Source organism: Neoarius graeffei, chromosome 5 (assembly GCF_027579695.1).
Source record: "Neoarius graeffei isolate fNeoGra1 chromosome 5, fNeoGra1.pri, whole genome shotgun sequence".
In the NCBI taxonomy this organism is placed as follows: Eukaryota; Metazoa; Chordata; class Actinopteri; order Siluriformes; family Ariidae; genus Neoarius; species Neoarius graeffei.
In genome coordinates, this window is record NC_083573.1 from 71,152,909 (window position 1) to 71,173,004 (window position 20,096).

Genomic DNA, 20,096 nt, shown 5'->3' on the forward strand with positions numbered 1-20,096 from the left:
CGTTGCCGTGGTACTGATGTTGGCAGTTCCATCTGGGGACTACTTGCTGTCACTGTACTTGGGGTTTCAGCTGCAGTCGCTGCCTGAGGACCTGGCTGACCTTGCTGCAAGGAGACCCGTAAATTACGTTGCTTATGTAGCAAGTCCTCTTCTCGTCGCTGTTGGGCTGTGAGAAAGCTTCTCATCAGGGCCAGCAGCTCCTTCCCAGCTGCACTGGGTGGGACAGGGGCAGGATCAGGTCTGGAGGGCCGATTCAAACCAGGAATGATCAGGTCTAACCTCCTCCTTAGACGAATCAGAAGGCACCGTCTCCCAAGCTAGATCAGGTGGTGGCTGTTCCTGTGCTGCTCGCTGCTGAAAGCGTAATCCAGTCTGTTGCACTGGAAGGTGAGCTGTCTTCTTACGACTAGCCGTCCCACTTCTGACACCAAATTTTGTGAGGTTTGATCTCTTCTTCCCCAAAAACAAATAAACAACAAAAAAAACCCAATGGCATAGTCATAATTCCAGTTTTGGTGGTGTTTATTGTGCTCATTTCCCAAGTACAACAAGAAATAAGTGAATTTTTTTTTAAATATATACAAGAAAAATGCAAAAATCCATAAAAGAGAGAGAGAGAGAGAGAGAGAGAGAGAGAGAGAGAGAAGAGCTATTTATACACACTACTTCATTTTCTGGCAAAGTCTCTCCAGAGATGTTACCTCCTGTGTAACTCCAGCCACTACTTTCTAGCTTGGAGGTAGCCTCCCTTTTACAGGCCCCAGGCTCCTCCTATAACCATTGTAATCCATAATAATTTAATCCAGACATGCCTAATTCTAATAAACAAAATATAAAAAAAGAAAAAAAAAAACAACCACAATTCAGGTCCCAACATCACTCTAACCAATAAAGCCAGTAAGAAATCAACAAAATAATAATAAAAAAAACCCTACAAAATTATACTGACATCACCCACGAGCACCCCGCCAATGAGGTTTTTTTAAGCGTGATGATGAGGTTTGCACTGTTTAAATAAATGCGGTACAGATGGCAGATGAATTATAGAGCAAAGTGTTGAGTAAACACCAAAGATGATTTTATGGCAAGTAAAGTGGTTATTTAGGAAGGCAAGTGTGCACCCTTGGCAACCTAAAATGACTAATTGACCAATACAGTTGAAATGGGAGCTCTCAGGTATGAACGGTGGGATGAACGGTGATTATTGTGAGAATAAAAACAGGTTCACTTCAGCTGTGTGCATGCGCGCGTGCCCCGCACCTCATGACGGGCTACTCAGTCGCACCCACACTCAGTCGCTGGGAGAGTAGATGGGTGTTTCCCCTCTGTGTCTGTCTGCATATCATTTGTACCTGAGAGCTGCCTGTTCTAATTGCTGATGAACTCCTTCCCATACTTGTTTGCTTTTTTGAACCATGAGTCAACTGCTGGGATTTGATAGGGTGAATCATCCCAAGGGAAGGGAGGTGGCTGGTAACCAAGGATACATTGGAATAGTGTTAACTGGGTGGCCAAGTGCTTTAGGAAGCTCTGGATGTATTCAGCCCAGGGGAGGTACTGCTCCCAATCTTTCTGGTTGTCCATACAGTACACTCTGAGGAAACACCCGATCTCTTGGTTGGCACATTCCACTTGGCTGTTGGATTGGTGGTGGTCAGTGATGGGAATAACGGCGTTAGAAATAAACGGCGTTACTAACGGCGTTACTTTTTTTAGTAACGAGTAATCTAACTAATTACTTTTTACATCGTTATAACACCGTTCCTGTTACTTACAATAAAATACTATGCGTTACTTTATTAAAGCTGTTCTCATCTGGCACGCTGCTCGTTCAGCCTTTCTTTACTCTGCTTTAGTGTGGGGCGGGGAGACATGAGACAACGGCACAGTAAGCCAATCAGAGTAGATTTGGACAACATACGTAGGTAGGCCCCGCCTACTGCACTACTGCGCGCTCTTTCAATCAGAAGACCCAGCGACGGCGAGCGGTCAGCCCAGCACTGCGCTTTCACACTGGAAATACAGCCATTACTTTTCATTACTTGAAATAAAAGGCAAGAGTGTTTACGTGCAATGCACATTATGTCGAGGAACAAAGCGTTTGTCCTCGTCAGTGGCCAGTAATTAGTAACATAATTTTAATAACTACAAAAATATATTACATTTGATAGATGTCTTCTCACATTGTCCCACAAAAATATTAATATAGTGTAGATAACATTACTAATTGGTTCTGTTAAGTGTCCATTTCAGTCATTAAACACATTTAACATTCACTTTTATTATGATTACACTAATTGAATTTGATTTTTTTTTTAGGGGGAACAAAATGTAACGGAATAATTACTTTCCCTGGTAATTAGTTACTTTTATGACAAAGTAACTCCGTTACTAACTCCGTTACTTTTTGGGAAAAGTAACTAGTAACTATAACTAATTACTTTTTGAAAGTAACGTGCCCAACACTGGTGGTGGTACCTTAATGTTAGGCTGACCAATACCCCCAGTTTGTCCATGAACTTAGTCCAAATCCTGGATATGAATTGAGGACCCCGGTCACTAACAATGTCCTCTAGAAGGCCATAGTATTGGAAAACATGAGTGAATAGAAGTTCAGCAGTCTTGAAGGTTGTGGGCAGGCCTGGCAGGGGAATGAACGCTTAAGAATTTAAGTGCTTGAGAGAATTGGTCGATGACTACCAGAATAACTGTATTCCCTTGTGACTTGGGTAGATCAGTGATGAAATCAATGGCCAAATGTGACCAGGGTCTTTGTGGTATGGGTAATGGGCAGAGTTTACCAGTTAGAGGAGCCCAAGGTACCTTGGCTTGGGCACAGGTGGAGCAGGAGGATATAAAGTCATTAATTTCTGAGGTCATGTTTTCCCACCAGTATTTGTTTTGGAGGAGCTGATAGGTGCACTAACTGCTGGGATGTCCTGTGGCTGGGGATGCGTGAGCCTAGGTGATGAGTTTGCCTCACAATTGTGCAGGTACATACATGAGACTGGGAGGACAGGCTGCAGCAGGAGGATTACATGGCCGGGCCTGGGTTCTCTCCTTGTCCACTTCCCATATAAAATCACCTGAATGAAGCACTCAGGTGGTAGGATAGGACTGAATTCTGGACTGAGGTTGGAAGCAGTGTGGATTTGTGAGAGGGCATCGGCCTTAGTGTTTTTGGAACCTGGATGATAAGAGATAGAAAATCTGAGGTGGGTAAAGAATAGTACCCATCTAGCCTGACGAGGATTGATTTGCTTAGCTGTTTTCAGGTACTCAAGATTTTTATGATCGGTGAGGATGGTGAATGGATGTGTTGCCCCTTCTAGTCAGTGTCTCCATTCTTTGAGTGCCAACTTTATCGCAAGGAGTTCCCAGTTGCCAGTGTCATAATTTTGTTCAGATAAAGTTAGGTGTTTTTTTTTTTTTTTTAGAAGGCGGCTATGGGGTGTAGCTTGGGTCTCTCACCAAAGTGTTGTGATAGTACTCCTCCCATTCCTGTCTCAGATGCATCTACCTCTACAGTGAAAGGTATACTCAGGTCTGGGTGTCAGAATAGGGGCAGATGTGAAAGCGGTCTTGAATTGTTTAAAGGCCTCTTCAGTGGCCTGGTTCCATTGAAGATGCTTGGAACCCTTCTTGAGTAGAGCAGTGAGGGGTGAGGCTATAGTGCTGAAGCCCCTGACAAAACAACGCTAAAAATTGGCAAAACCCAGGAAATGTTGCAACTCTTTAACCATTGTGGGAGTGGGCCAGGCGGTGACTGCGGAAACCCTGCTGTTGTCCATAGTGACACCTTCTGCACTAATGATATACCTGAAGAATGCAATCTGAGTGACATGGAATTCACACTTTTCTGCCTTGACGTACAGGTGGTTTTCAAGGAGACAGGTTAACATTGATTTGACAGCATGTCTCTCAGGACATTGTTTATGAAACACTGGAAAACACTTTGAGTGCAAGAGAGGCCATAAGCCATGACACAGTATTCAAAATGCCCAGAAGTGGTGCTGAAGGCTGTCTTCCATTCATTCATTGCCTTCACGGATTCTCACCAGATTATATGCACTTCAGAGCTCTAACTTGGTGAGCATCCAGGCAGATCTTAATTGTTCCAGAGCTAAGCAGACAAGGGTACTTAATGGTGATCTGGTTCAAACCCCTGTAATCTATGCAGGGGTGGATGCCCCCCCCCCCTTTCTTTTCAACAAAAAACAAAACTAGCAGAAGTGTATGTATCCTTATTGCAGCACTTCTTGAACATACTCCTCCATAGCAGCTTGCTTGGCAATAGAAAGAGGGTAAATGTGGTTACATGGAGGTGTAGTGCCAGGGAGGAGCTTGATCATGTAATCGTAGGGTCAATGAGGAGAGAGACTGCTGCCTTTACCTTTACTAACCACTTCTTTCAGTTCGTGGTAGCAGGCAGGAATGTGTTCGATACCTCCAGGTAAGGGACTTTCTATGGACGTGGGTGCCATGGTAATACATGGGAGCTGCAAACACCTTTGAAAGCAGGAGGATGACAATTGTAAGATCTCTCAGTGTTGTCAGGATATTAGGGGATCATGGATTGGGAGCCAGGGGAACTCCAAAACAATGGTATGGTTAGCGGTGCAGGTGATGAACAGGGCAATGCTCTCTACTTGAAGGGCTCCAACCTGAATGTCTAGTGGCAGAGAATGAGTGGTAACGAGCCCCTCCCCAATGGGACCGCCGTTGATGACCTTAATACTCATGGGTTGTTGGAGCTCTTCTGTGGGCAGGTTGAATTTCTGGACGATCTCAAGACTGATGAAACTGCCTTCTGCCCCGGAGTCTATAAGTACAGAGAGAACATGGGTTGAGTCTTGGAGTTTTAGCAGCATGTGAATCTTAAGTGAATGAGTAGAAGTGGGTTCATAACTCACCAGGCTGTTTTCATTCTAAGGGTGACCCTCCTGTTGGAGTTTAGGCGGTCTGATCAGGCACATAGCAAGAAGGTGACCATGTTCCCCGCAGTAGAAGCACAGACCCTCGTGACACCTTTTCTCCCTCTCTGAACATGGCATGCAGGTGTGTGAGATTTCTATCAGCATCAGGGGCTGTGGAGGTTGAGGAAGGGCTGGAGAGTGCTGCATTGAAGATCTGTTCTGGAGCAGATGATCCAGTCATATGGCCAGGTCAATGAGTGAGTTGCTCATTGCGGCACGCCAACTCAGTGAGTACCTCAGGGCTTAATCCCTGTTGGAATGCTGCTTTTAGTGCTGGCTTGTTTCACCCGTTTCTTGCTGCTCATGTGTGGAACTCCAGAGCGTACTCTGCAACTCTTCTCTCTCCCTACAAGATTGTAAGCAACTTCTCCCCAACTTCAGCACCCTCAAGCTGATGGTCAAAAACTTGCTTGAACATTTCAACAAAGTGATCATAGGAAGAAGTATGTTCACCCCCACATTCCCAAACAATGCTTGCCCACATCATGGCCTTGCCGGGGAGGAGATTGATGAATTGCACAATTTTCTGCTCTTGAGTCGCACCTATGAGGGTTGAAAAATATAACAAGCACTGGAGAAGGAAGCACTTACACTTGGAAACCTCACTGGAGTATTTCTCTGGTCAGGGCACCATTATGACTGTGCTCATGGAGGATGTGGGGTGTGTCAGGAGGGCCTGTGAGACAACAGCTGTTAGTTGTAACATTCTAGTATTCAACTCACTTCACCTCTGTTGGTGTTCTCCCAACAATCGTCCCTGCGCATTGAGACCAATTTGCTTCACCTCTTCTGCTGCATCCATTCAGGCAAAGTATCCTGTCAGGGTGTAGGCACTTACAGATGCAGGTGCAGGGGAGAGTGGGTGCATCGCAAACTGGAAACCAGATCCAACTTGAAAGACTGAAGACATAGTCAGGGCCAGGCAAAGGTCGATCGATGTGCAGATGGAATATCAAAGGATAAGCGAGAAGTCAAGGTCGGGTATAAACGTAAAGAAAGTCAAAGTCACAGGAGGTCAGGCACAATAACTAGGAGGCACGGTATGATCAGGCACAAGGACACAATGATACTTTGCACTGAGGTGAGTGCTTGCTGAGGTTAAACAGAGCGGCGATTATGGAGATGATGGAGAACAGGTGCGCTCCGAATACTCAGGAGAGACGGGGCAATGTGGTGCTTGGTAGATGTAGTCCGAAGCAGCCATGTTTGGATGCCAGTCTGAACTTAGACTTTTGCCGCTATACTGACACTAATCAAATAGGAGATTCTGATTGTAGAAACGAAAACAAAAAATGACAGTGCTATTTTACATAACACACAACTGAAACCCATTATATACAATGCATCTTGCTTTGAATAGCTGGCATTAAATTTATTTTTAACACTACATACACTTAAAGGTATGAAGCATTCAAATCCTTTTTTCTGTGGTGAGGATATTGACTTGATATAAAAGAATTGTTCATATCCTACCATGCAATCATGTTATAGAATAACTGAGAAGTATGAGGGTGTTGATACATATAAGGGTTTGGTGTATAGTGTATGGAGTGTTTTGTAAAAGCCACTGTACAGTATGAAGCTCCACAATCCTCCTTAGTGTCAAGTGTTAAAGGTTCCCATCACATCCTCCATACCAGAAGCATGAGCATTCATTATACTCTTGATTATAAAACCATTTGTGTATATAATTTCTGCAGGGCCCTATGCCTTTTTTTCATATAGCACACATCTATTTCAAAATGTATTTCTATGTTTGTTGACTTAAAATAGTGTGTGCTCACTAATTAGGCTACATAACCATGTCTACTAAGCAATGATGATAGCTTCATATTTTAATCCAGCTTCAAAGTAATATTCCCAGTGGTATGGACACTGCTGGATGAGTACCATGACACTGCAATGCATGGAGCAACTAAAGCACTAAAGTGAAATTGTGAGGGAACACAAAAATTATTGCCAGGAAATGTTAAATTACTGTGTAGGAATGCAAAAGTTTGAAAAATAAACCACACAAAAGCAAATTGTGACCCTTTGGGGCTCAGTATAGGAATCTTTATTTTTCCGTATTCCACATTAACAACCTGTAACAGACTCTTTACTTTAAATTATCATATGAATGTCATTACAACTGCTATGCAGGCTATTAACATTCATTCACTCATTCGTTTATCTTTAATAACTGCTTTATCCTGGTCGCTGTTGTGGTCGCTCGAGAGCCTACATATAACAAGAACACTAGGTGCAAGGTGGAAACATACCCTAAATGGGACACCAGCCTATTTCAGATCCTTAAGCATAGACACACTCACATACTTATTCATACGAAGGGGCAGATTTACTGTAGCCAATCCACTTATTGAGTTGAGGTTGTGCATGTGTGTGCAGTGTCCGGTTGGTATACCTTCCAGAGAGTATTCTCACCTTGCACCCTGATCAGAATAAAGCAGTTACTGATGAACGAATGAGTGCATTAATGTTCCAAATGACATTGGAGGTGAGACATGTGGTGACAAAGGGAGACACTTCCTTAACTTTGTTAACTGCTATTGCCACCTTCTAGACAAGCCGAAGATTATAAGTACAATATATTGAATGTCTGGAAGTGAGAACACTCATAAAAATTCTAAATCAGAGCAGTCAGCAGTTTTAATGTAGGTGGGTAATGATACTGATTATAGCTGCTGATTTTGGTCATCAGTATTATGATACAAAGATAGGCAGTAAATATGGTTTACAATATGTGAAATGTGTCCATAGTGCACATAGTATATCAAATATAAACAGAAAATTAAAATGGTAACTACATAGAAAAGTTAATAAGGTACCATATAATTCATATAGTTATTAAAATATACCTTCAATGTAATTTTCTTTCAGGATGAACTGAAAATTGATTCTAGTGAGTCACATTTCATTTATAAAGCTACACAAGGACAGTGTCAGGAGTACAACATTTGTTTTGCAGAAAATATGAAAATGCCACCATAAGGTGAATATGGAATATTTAAATGCTATTACCTGCGATTTAATGTATGTCAGTTATTTGGCCAAAATGACAATAAAAGTATTGTTCATATACTACTGTGGCACTATTTCACTGTGAAAAATTGAGAGAGTAACTTGCGGTTAGTATTATCAGTATTTGAAAAAGTCACTGTACACTAGGAAGCTCCACACAGCGGGCTTCACAGTCCTTCTGACTGTCAGATCTGTTAAGGTTCCTATCACATCCTCCATACTAGAATGGAGAGCACTGATTCTGTTTTTGATCATAGAACCATTCGAGTACATAATTTCTGTAGGGCCCATCATCTTTTTTCAGGGAGCACACATCTTTGGTTGGTGTGTGTGTGTGTGTGTGAGTGAGAGAGAGAGAGGCTGGTTAAGCAAGAAAGCTTTAACGATAGATTATAACATTAATACTGCAGTGTTTATGGACACAGATGACTTAGTGTTCATGATGCACGTCTTTTGACATTCAATTTCTATACTAAATTGGTTGTTGTTGCCGCCATCACACCCGCCATACCAGAAGGTTAAGCATGCACCAAATGCACCATCATAGTACCACCTTTGGACATATTCTCCACTCACAGTACCACTGTCCATATGCAGTAAACACTTGGCTAGAAGCAAAACAGTACACAAACATGCATGGTGTATGCAGGACACAGTAAATCATACTACACATGCTTACATTTGCATTACTCATTATGCATCATACACAAGTGTCATTGCATCATCTTTTGGTATAATGACATCAGTGTTAAATGTGTGTTGTTAATTGTTACAGATTGTAAGCCTAGGTTTGTAGTGTTCTTAGACATAATCTCAAACACTTGATGTACACTTGCATTACTATTATAATTATAGATATAATAATAGATATTTTTTGGACATACTGAATTCCACAGTGAAACAGAATTCACTTTACTTGGCTCTCCAGGTCCTGTGGTCAGCAGGTGCCCATACTCAGTCTCTCTGTGTTCTTGTCTGTTGAGCATACTCTGCCTTTTTCCTTCTCTTCCACGTCTTCTTTCTCTGTATCCTCAGAGTAACTGATTGTTGTGAGAGGAAATCTGAGGGAAAATCAATTTGTCTTTCAGTATACATGGTTCTGATTTGAAAAGCAGATGTTTATAGCCACGATGTTCCATATTATAGCACATGACACAAGCATACAGTATAAATCCAAGCACCTAATACAGAATCATTAATATAAAATAAAATAAGACATATGTACAACGAAAATCCTTGGATAAACCTTAAATGTGCCTGATGTGGATATGAGAAGTTACATTAGAATTTTATGTGGCAAATAAAACAAATAAACGTGATGTTGACATGCAATAATGTTTTAATTCACCTGTATTCAGTGACTAACTCAGGGCCTTCATTTTCAGTGTTGCCAGTACTGCCATGACAACACTATTTTAACTACATGGCTGGCAATACTAAATTTCACAGCTGGTAAAGATGTACGTGTGTGTGTGTATATATTTAATTAATTTATTTTTCTTTTACTTGAGTGGCTTGATATGTCCTCTTCTGCTGCTATCCACTGTGCTGCTGCAAACAGGAAAATTTCCCCATTGTAGGATAACAATGGTGGTCTTATCTTACTGTTGTGTACTATTCCCTTCACAGAGCAGCATAAACTGGCTCTAACTGCAACAGAAAGAGGAGTGGAAGGCCCCGATGCACAACTGTGCAAGAGGATAAATTCATTAGAGTGCGTAGTTTGAGAAACAGACGCCTCACAAGTCCTCAACTGGCAGCTTCATTAAATGGGACCCACAAAAGACTAGTCTCAACATCTACAGTGAAGAGGCGACTCCGGGAAACAGGCCTTCTAGGGAGAGTTGCAAAGAAAAAGCCCTATCTGAGAATGGCCAATAAAAAGAAAAGACTGAGATGGGCAAAACAACACAGACACTGGACACAGGAATATTGGAGAAAAAAAAAAAGAGTTATGGACAGATGAATCCAAGTTTGAGGTGTTCGGCTCACAAAGAACATCATTTATGAGATGCAGACCAAATGAAAAGATGCTGCAGGAGTGCTCGACACCATTGGTCACGCATGAGGGAGGCAATGTGATGGTCTGGGGCTGCTTTGGTGGTGGTAAAGTGGGAGATTTGTACAGGGTGAAAGGGACCTTGAAGAAGGAAGGCTATCACTCCATTTTGCAACCCCATGCCATACCCTGTGGACAGCACTTGATAGGAGCCAATTTTGTCCTACAACAGGACAATGACCCAAAGCACACCTCCAAACTATGCAAGAACTATTTAGAAAAGAAGCAGACAGCTGGCATTCTGTCTATAATGGAGTGGCCAGCACGGTCACCGGATCTCAACCCTATTGAGCGGTTATGGGAGCAGCTTGACCAAATAGTATGCAAGAAGTGCCAATCAAGCCAATCCAACTTGTCAGAGGTGCTCCAGGAAGCATGAGATGAAATCTTGTCAGGTTACCTCAACAAATTGACAGAGAATGCCCAAGGTTTGCCAAGCTGTAATTGCTGCAAATGGAGGATTCTTTGACGAAAGTTTAAAAAAAAAAAGTCAAATAAAAATCATTATTTCTAACTTTGTCAATGACTAGTTCTTATTTATTTTGTAATATTTTCTATTCGAACTCATTTCATGTTTTTTTTCATGGAAAACAAGGAAATTTCTAACTGACAAATTTTTAACGGTAGTGTATGTATATAAGGGCATAGTTTTGCTTCTTAAGTCCACATTTCCATAGTATTGACTGGAACACTGATAAAATTGATCCCACTAAGGATGAATCCATATTTTTTGAGTGCCTTAAAAAAAATTGACTAGCAAATTAATAGAGCTGCAAAAAGCATGTGTTTGGCTCTCTGTAGGTTATGAATGTTTTGCTTTTTGCATGTCCCTGCATCAAGAAGTGCTCATTACAGATTCAGAGACAAACAACTATTCTCACACACCTTTGGGCAATTTAGGGTAGCCAGCTGACCTAATCCACATGACTTTGGACTGTGGGAGGAAACCTACACAAGCATGGGGAGAACATGCAAACTTCACAAAGAAAGGTCCCAGTCAGCCACAAGATTCAAACCCAGAACATTCTTGCCATGAGGCAACAGTGCTAACCTCTGCACCACCCACTGACATAACGTAGTGCAGTGTTTTAGCCCAGTGCCACAGTAAATGTGGAAATGAATCAGTGCTGTGAATTGAAATTGATTGTCCACATGACTCTTCCAAAAAAAAAAAAGTTTCAGGTCAGCTCTTTATTCAAATAAATAAAATGTTTTTGACAGTATGGGAAGATTTATTGGAGTCTGCATAATGCTCAAACAAACATGCAATATTCACCAACTAAACTACAGTGGTGCTTGAAAGTTTGTGAACCCTTTAGAATTTTCTATATTTCTGCCTAATTATGACCTAAAACAACATCAGATTTTCATACAAGTCCTAAAAGTAGATAAAGAGAACTCAGTTAAACAAATGAGACAAAAATATTATACTTGGTCATTTATTTATTGAGGAATATTATCCAGTATTACATATCTGTGAGTGGCAAAAGTATGTGAACCTTTGCTTTCAGTGTCTGGTGTGACCCCCTTGTGCAGCAATAACTGCAAATAAACGTATCCGGTAACTGTTGATCAGTCCTGCACACCGGCTTGGAGGTATTTTAGCCCATTCCTCTGTACAAAACAACTTCAACTCTGGGATGTTGGTGGGTTTCCTCACATGAACTGCTCGCTTCAGGTCCTTCCACAACATTTTGATTGGATTAAGGTCAGGACTTTGACTTGGCCATTCCAAAACATTAACTTTATTCTTCTTTAACCATTCTTTGGTAGAACGACTTGTGTGCTTAGGGTCGTTGTCTTGCTGCATGACCCACCTTCTCTTGAGATTCAGTTCATGGACAGATGTCCGGACATTTTCCTTTAGAATTCGCTGGTATAATTCAGAATTCATTGTTCCATCAATGATGGCAAGCCGTCCTGGCCCAGATGCAGCAAAACAGGCTCAAACCATGATACTACCACCACCATGTTTCACAGATGGGATAAGGCTCTTATGCTGGAATGCAGAGTTTTCCTTTCTCCAAACATAATGCTTCTCATTGAAAGCAAAAAGTTCTATTTTGGTCTCATCCATCCACAAAACATTTTTCCAATAGCCTTCTGGCTTGTCAATGTGATATTTAGCAAACTGCAGATGAGCAGCAATGTTCTTTTTGGAAAGCAGTGGCTTTCTCCGTTCAACCCTGCCATGCACACCATTGTTGTTCAGTGTTCTCCTGATGGTGGACTCATGAACATTAGCCAATGTGAGAGAGGCCTTCAGTTGCTTAGAAGTTACCCTGGGATCCTTTGTGACCTCGCTGACTATTACACGCCTTGCTCTTGGAGTGATCTTTGTTGGTCGACCACTCCTGGGGAGGGTAACAATGGTCTTGAATTTCCTCCATTTGTACATAATCTGTCTGACTGTGGATTGGTGGAGTCCAAACTCTTTCAAAATGATTTTGTAACCTTTTCCAGCCTAATGAGCATCAACAATGCTTTTTCTGAGGTCCTCAGAAATCTCCTTTGTTCATGCCATGATACACTTCCACAAACGTGTTGTGAAGATCAGACTTTGATAGATCCCTGTTCTTTAAATAAAACAGGGTGCCCACTCACACCTGATTGTCATCCCACTGATTGAAAACACCTGACTAATTTCACCTTTAAATTAACTGCTAATCGTCGAGGTTCAAATACTTTTGCCACTCACAGACATGTAACATTGGATCATTTTCCTCAGTAAATAAATGACCAAATATAATAATTTTGTCTCAGTTGTTTAACTTGGTTCTCTTTATCTACTTTTAGGACTTGTGTGCAAATCTGTTGTTTTAGGTCATATTTATGCAGAAATATAGTAAATTTTAAAGGGTTCACAAACTTTCAAGCACCACTGTGTGTGTGTATATATATATATATATATATATATATATATATATATATAAAAACTATACCCAAGATAAATTCTAAATTAGAGGAATTATGAAGTTGATGAAACACACTTATTGCACATATCGGGTGGTCGTAATTGCAAAAGATAAAACAGAAAAAAAACGGAAAAACAATACAACTATTGACAGACATACAGATGTGAGTCTACTGTGAGCAGTGCTGGTTGTACAGTCTAACAGCTGCAGGAAGGAATGATCTGCGATAACGCTTCTTCACACACTTTGGGTAGAGCAACCTCCCACTGAAGGAGCTCTGCAGTCCAGTGAGTAAGTCCTGTAGGGGGTGGGAGTCATTCTCCATCATAGATGACAACTTAGCCATCATCCTCCTCCCACCCACTACCTCCACTGGCTCCAGGGGGTATCCCACCACAGAGTTGGCCCTCCTGATCAGTTTGTCCAGTCTCTTCTTGTCAGCCATGGAGATGCTGGTCTCCCAGCAAACCACACCATGAAGATGTAGGAGATACAGTTTCTTGGCAATTTCTCACATGGAATAGCCTTCATTTCTCAGAACAAGAATAGACTGATGAGTTTCAGGAGAAAGTTCTTTGTTTCTGGCCATTTTGAGTCAGTAGTTGAACTCACATTTGCTGATGCACCAGATACTCAACTAGTCTGAAGAAGCCTGGTTTTATTGCTTCTGTAATCAGTGCAACTGTTTTCGTCTCGTCTTCTTCCACTTATCCGGGGCCGGGTCGCGGAGGCAGCAGTCTGAGCATGGAAGCTCAAACTTCCCTTTCCCCAGACACCTCGGCCAGCTCCTCGGGAAGAACACCGAGGCGTTCCCAGGCCAGCTGAGAGACATAGTCCCTCCAGCATGTCCTGGGTCTTCCCCAAGGCCTCCTCCCGGGGGGACATGCCTGGAACACCTCCCCAGGGAGGCGTCCAGGAGGCATCCGAAAGAGATGCCTGAGCCACCTCAGCTGATTCCTCTCAATGTGGAGGAGCAGTGGCTCTATTCCGAGCTCCTCCCAACTGACTGTGCTTCTCACCCTATCTCTAAGGGAGCGCACTGTTTTCGGCTGTACCAAGATAATTGCAAAAGGGTTTTCTAATGATTAATTAACCTTTTAAAGTGACAGACTTGCATTAGTGAACACAGCATTCCATTGGAACTCAAGACTAATTGTTGCTGATAATGGGCCTCTCTACATTTATGTAGATATTCCATTTCTTAACAGCCATTTCCAGCTACCATAGTCATTTACAACATTAACAATGTCTGACAGTATTTTTGATCAATCTGATGTTATTTTAATGGACAAAACAATTGTTTCCTCTCAAAAATGAGGAGATTTCTTACTGACCCTAAACTTTTGAATGGTAATGTACATAAAAGGATTAGATAAGATATCTAGTTATCTTTTTCATGAAATCAGACTCACTTTTCTCAATTGCACAGTCACATTATAAGTTTCACTTATAAAAATGCATGTGTTCGTAACTAAAATGTAATAAATTTGAAATAAAGGATATTTGTAATGTTACCTGTGAATGGGTGGTCTCTGAGCAGCCACAAAGAAATCAGTGACATGACCCTGACCTTGCTGTTGCTGAAGAGTCTTACACTGTTGTTTGAGCAGTGGATCAGGGTAGGTATTCATTCCTCCTGTATTCAATAACAACCATAACTCAACCATACATTCACATAATACCTGACAGCACCAAAAAAAGAGTAAAAGTACTGATACTCATATTTTTGTAAAAAAAAAAATCCCTTACGTCTTAGAACATGTAGGAAAGTCCTTATAAAACGTCGAGAGTACTCCTGCTCTCCTTGCTTTACATGGCCCAAGTGAACTACGTGCTGCTCTGTGGGAAAGCTGGCAAGCTGCTCCACCTGAGTGCTCTTGAAATGATCCCCGACTGTAAGAGTGAAAAGCACCACACCCTGACACTTTGCTTTCATGGAGATGAAGTTCAGTTTTTCTCTATCAGAATATTCTGTCTCTCCTCCAACTATAAGCAGCACCATCTTGTTCTTTCGAGGCTTGGAAACAGTGAGAAGGCCCTGCATGATTACGAATTCCATGGCGTGACCCAGCCTGGAGTAGCCGCCAGTCTGCTGTAGATTTTTGAATATGTTCTGCTTCATCAGGTTGCGGCCTTGGAACTGCTGGAAAGTAAAGATCTGCTTGACTGGAGCCTGGGCCTCACTGTACGCGGAGCTCTGCTGGTAAAGCGCCACTCGCGCCTGTCTGTCAGCTTTGCTGGGCTGATCACTCACGACAAGCTGGTCCAACACAGTGCCCAACACCTGCTTCACTCCCTCATACTGATCTGCCTGGATGCTCTGGGAACCATCCACCAGCAACGCCAGGTCCACATCTACCTGCTCTGGAGAGGACACCTCACTGGTGCCGGGACAATTTGTAGCTGGATCGCAAGGATCTGAGAAGACAGCAGATAAAACAATAAAACCTTGTTATTAATCCTCTCTATGTGTCTTTGTTACTAACTAAACATCCACATGCCTTTTACTATTTTATTAGTTCACAAGAAAATTTATTATTCAGATAAACATCACCCAATTTTACATATTACCAAAGCAGAGGACACATTGCTGGATCTTCTTAAGTGCTGCATTCCGGGTCTCTGAGCTCTCGAGCACATTAATAAAGCTTTTGCTCTCATCCACCTTATACCAACACAACAGAAGTAAAGTTGAGACAAGTCTAAAAAGGTGCATCACAGCAATCAACCTGATAATTGAAGCATCATCTTCTTCAAACATCACTATTATCATTTCATATTACCTCAAAAGCACGCTGAACATTACGAGTGTTCTTAAAACCAATAACACCAAGGTTTATATCCAGAGCTTTATATTCTAGAACAGCCGTGGTTATAGATGTCACATCCTCGGACAGTCCGCCAGAGAGGAAAATTGCCACCTTCCTGATCAGAACACCCTGACGAATACGTTTGAAGACATTTCTACCCACAAAGCGCATGGCTGCACCAATGTTGCGTCTGTTGGATGTACGTTCCAGAGGGATGTTTTTCACAGCTTCCACCAAGTCCTTCTTATGACGATGGTCAGAAAAACGAATGAGGTACTTGGTGTCAGAATTGTAAGAAACCACAGACACTCGTGTCCCTGTGGGACAGTTGGTTTCAGCGATATCAATGCTGTCCAGCAAAGAAAGCAGAGTTGAGCGCATTCTCTCAAATAATGCAGGATCCACATCATCAGACATGTCCAAACCAATCACCAGTTCAGTGGGGTAGACAGGGCAAGCTGCTTTATCTAGAGGTGAAAACATGCCAAAGAAGGTGTGTTCATGTTCACTGATGTCCATTTAAACACTGAATCCTTATCGTTCTTATTAATGGTGTGTTGCATAGCAATACCTACCTTTACAGCAGACTGTGGGAGTAAAACATGGTAAATTAAAGTTAGAGAGAGTATAAACTAATTTAATAGCATTGAATCAAAGTACAGCATTATGAAACTTTACCACAGTTGTCTCGCACGTAGCTGATCAGTTGACAAGGCTAAAAGAATACAAGGTAATAGTTATCAATGACAAAGAAACTGATCAGTGAACAACAGCAACAACAATAATAACAAAAAGACTTACAGACATTGCTCTGGTTCCTGGTGGTCCTTTAGACCCCTTTTAGGAAAAGCATAATGAATATTGATCAAATTAATACCTTTTTTTGAATGACAAATCATATCACTAAAGCTTGTAAACCTTGTGTCCAGCTGGTCCAACATCACCAGGATTACCCGGTGCTCCTGGCCTGCCTGCATTTCCCTGTAATACACCAGGCCAATATTGAACAAACTAACCAGTCAGAGAAAGGAACTATTGTGAGTTATAGATCATTAATGACAACTATTCTTACCCCTCCTCCTCTTACACCCTTAGGGCCTTTATCACCATTTTGCCCAGAATCCCCAGGTTCACCCTGAACATAAAAAAGGAGACTGATCTTGTCAAACTCACATAGCTACTTAGACATGCTTCCACCAAAATATTCAGTACCTGTAATTACCATATGTTAGTTGTCTCACAAAATGGTATTAGAGTGATTGTTGTAATTTCAGTAACTCTTAATTGGCAGATAAAATGCGAGACACTAAATGTCAGGGTCTAAGCAAACTCAGAAGTAGTAAATCTTTAAAAGAAAACATACCTGAAATCCAGGATGTCCTGGAAAACCAGGATCTCCCTTGGAGTAAGCAGAATAAGTTTAGTTTAGTGTTTTGTTTGAAATTCAATTCGTACCAGACAACTTTTCTAAAACTGTACTAGCAACAAGAAAAAACATTATAGATGAACCTTCAGTCCTTTAGGTCCTGGTAACCCAAATCCATCTGGACCATCATTTCCCTGTTGTAGAGGTCCATCAGAGATACATAGATTTGAAGGAAATAAGCCAGAACACACTTTTTGCCAGAGAAAGAGCACATCATGTCTTGATAAAACTAGCATAATTGGAACTAAATTTGCAAGAAAGGTAAATGAATGAGGGAAGATAAAAATGAGGACCAGTAAACTGACATGAAGCTACTTTCTGTGAGATGCTGCAAAAAAAAAATCTGGATATTATACTACAATGAAATAACACTCAAGTGTCTTAATAAATAAAACATTATCATATGATGAAATCAGGACTTTTTTTTTTGGATCAACTTATTAACGTGCCAAATTATCACGTAAATTCATACATACCAGAAGGCCTCTGGGGCCCTGGGGCCCAGGTGCTCCTTTATTTCCAGGTGCCCCTGGTTGACCCTGTATAAACATATGGACTTGTACATTGATTGGCCAAATGCTAGAAATAAACTGTGCATGAGCATCCCTGTAATACTGAATTAAATATGTGATGTGTCACGTTTCAAAATTGACTTTGGTCACTTCTTTACCAAGCTTTCAATTAAAGTATAACCTGTACCTTTTCAGATGGATGATAACAGAGGGATGGATAGATGGATGAATGTCAAGCGAGGCAGACAGGCAGGGTAGCAGGCAAGCAGGCAGATAGTTGAATGGACAAAGAATGCTCCAAACAAATCCCGTAATCCATACAAAATGGTCAGTAGGCAAGGTGGTTAAAAAGGTACAAACTATATCCAAGGAATGATCAAAATAAACTAAATACATCAAAATTCAAAGGCTTGTAAAGCTCAAAGCTTGTAAAGAACTATATGCCACTAGTCTCCAAACAAATTCCTTTGTTCTCTGCTTCTGAGATCAAAGGTGAGCGGCAGCCATCTTAACTTCAAGACTCTATCCAACTCTATCAAACTAAGGGTCCTTTTCAAAATAAAATAACTAGGGGGTAAGGGAGCTCCTGTAACACATTACAATTTGACTTTAAATGCAAAAATGGCTCTTACATTGCCCGCCCCTTATAGCTACCAAGGGAAGCAAGCTATAACAAAAAAATGTAAATTTTCTAAAGATCCATGTACTATACAAAATCTACTGTATGCAAAGAATCAGTGCATGCATCTGTGTGAGTGTGTGCACATGCGCAAGTTCATACAGGCTTATTCAGCTTTAGGTTGCTGGCCTTCTACCAGCAAGCAAATCTTGCTAACAGGTCTCTCAAGCTGGCTTGTTTTGGTCTGAAGTCGTACACTGCAAACCAAGCCTTTAGAATCAGGGAGGGCTTCAGTAACTCTGGCCAACATCCATGATCCTCGTGGTGCCGTGGCGTCTACAAGTACAATGTCTCCCCATTGGAAGTTGTTTGACACGAGTCCATTTTTGCCGTATCTGCAAAAGGGGGGAGATATTCTTGGATCCAACGCTTACAGAATAGGTCGGCAATGTACTGTACTTGCTTCCAGCGGCACCTCACAGACAAGTCTTCCTTTATAAACAACCCTGGAGGTAAGACAGGCTGAACTTTAAGCTGTAAGAGATGGTTAGGTGTTAGTGGCTCTAAATCATTCGGATCATCAGAGACCATTGTGAGTGGACGGCTATTAAGAATGGCCTCAATCTCACACATCACTGTTTGAAGGCCTTCATCATCCAGATACTGTTGGCTGGTCATGGACTGTAGTATTCTCTTAACCATGCGAATGAGTCTCTCCCATATTCCACCATGATGTGCACCATGGGGAGGATTAAAGGTCCATTTCACTCCCTTTTGGAGTAGACTGTTCTATCTGTTGCAGGTTCAAGGATTTCAAAGCTTCTTTCAATTCCTTGTGCACCAACAGCTTGCGGTTTATGCACAGCACTGGACGGTCCTCCCCCCCACCTCCTGGGACAGAACAGCCCCCAGCCCTTTGTCCGATGCATCTGCCTGCAAAACAAAGGGGAGAGAAAAGTCAGGGGAGTGTAATAGTGGTCCCCCCACACAGTGCAGCCTTTACCTTAGAGAAAGCCCGCTGGCATTGCTCCATCCACTGGACCAGATCTGGTGCCCCCTTTTTAGTGAGATCAGTCAGAGGGCTGGTAACATCTGAATAATTAGGTATAAACCTATGATAGTAGCCAGCCAGCCCCAGGAACTGTCTCACCCTCTTTTTGGTCTTGGGCCTCGGGCAGGCCGCAATCGCTGCGGTCTTATTGATCTAGGGACGCACCTGCCCATTGCCCAAGTGGAAGCCCAGATACCATACTTCCACCTGCCCAATTGTACACTTCTTTGGGTTGGCTGTGAGCCCCGCTCGCCTCAGCAACCCAAGGGTGGCCCTTAGGTGTTCTAGGTGCCGCGGCCAGTCATTACTATAAATAATAACGTCGTCCAGGTATGCAGCTGCATAGGTGGCGTGGGGGTGGAGGACCCCGTCCATAAGCTGCTGGAATGTAGCGGGTGCCCCAAACAGCCCAAAAGGAAGTGTGACAAGCTGGTGTAAGCCAAACAGTGTGGAAAAGACCATTTTCTCTCGGGATAGTGGAGTCAAAGGCATCTGCCAATATCCCTTTGTCAAATCCAGTGTTGAATAAAAGCGAGCCATGCCTAGTTGATCGAGCAACTCGTCAATACGAGGCATTGGGTATGCGTCAAACTTAGACACCGCATTGACTCTTCTATAGTCCACACAGAAACGGACCGACCCATCAGCCTTGGGAACCAAGACCACCGGACTGCTCCAGTCACTGTGGGACTCCTCGACGATGCCCA

The 20,096-nt window shown here is 42.1% G+C and overlaps 1 protein-coding gene across 1 annotated transcript in view; it reads right to left on the minus strand.

The window, feature by feature from the left end:
- Positions 1 to 7,787: 7,787 nt before the first annotated feature.
- Positions 7,788 to 20,096, minus strand: part of LOC132887035 (collagen alpha-6(VI) chain-like) — a 66,681-nt gene continuing 54,372 nt past the window's right edge. Inside the window, exons 27-39 of the mRNA XM_060922342.1 lie at positions 17,684 to 17,746; positions 17,291 to 17,341; positions 17,145 to 17,180; positions 16,854 to 16,916; positions 16,700 to 16,762; positions 16,583 to 16,618; positions 16,460 to 16,496; positions 16,357 to 16,368; positions 15,755 to 16,248; positions 15,543 to 15,636; positions 14,721 to 15,389; positions 14,487 to 14,607; positions 7,788 to 9,058 (exon numbers count right to left, since the gene is read on the minus strand). Of these exons, the coding sequence (XP_060778325.1) occupies positions 8,935 to 9,058; positions 14,487 to 14,607; positions 14,721 to 15,389; positions 15,543 to 15,636; positions 15,755 to 16,248; positions 16,357 to 16,368; positions 16,460 to 16,496; positions 16,583 to 16,618; positions 16,700 to 16,762; positions 16,854 to 16,916; positions 17,145 to 17,180; positions 17,291 to 17,341; positions 17,684 to 17,746 (1,863 nt within the window). The 3' untranslated portion in view covers positions 7,788 to 8,934. The remainder of the gene's footprint in view (positions 9,059 to 14,486; positions 14,608 to 14,720; positions 15,390 to 15,542; positions 15,637 to 15,754; positions 16,249 to 16,356; positions 16,369 to 16,459; positions 16,497 to 16,582; positions 16,619 to 16,699; positions 16,763 to 16,853; positions 16,917 to 17,144; positions 17,181 to 17,290; positions 17,342 to 17,683; positions 17,747 to 20,096) is intronic.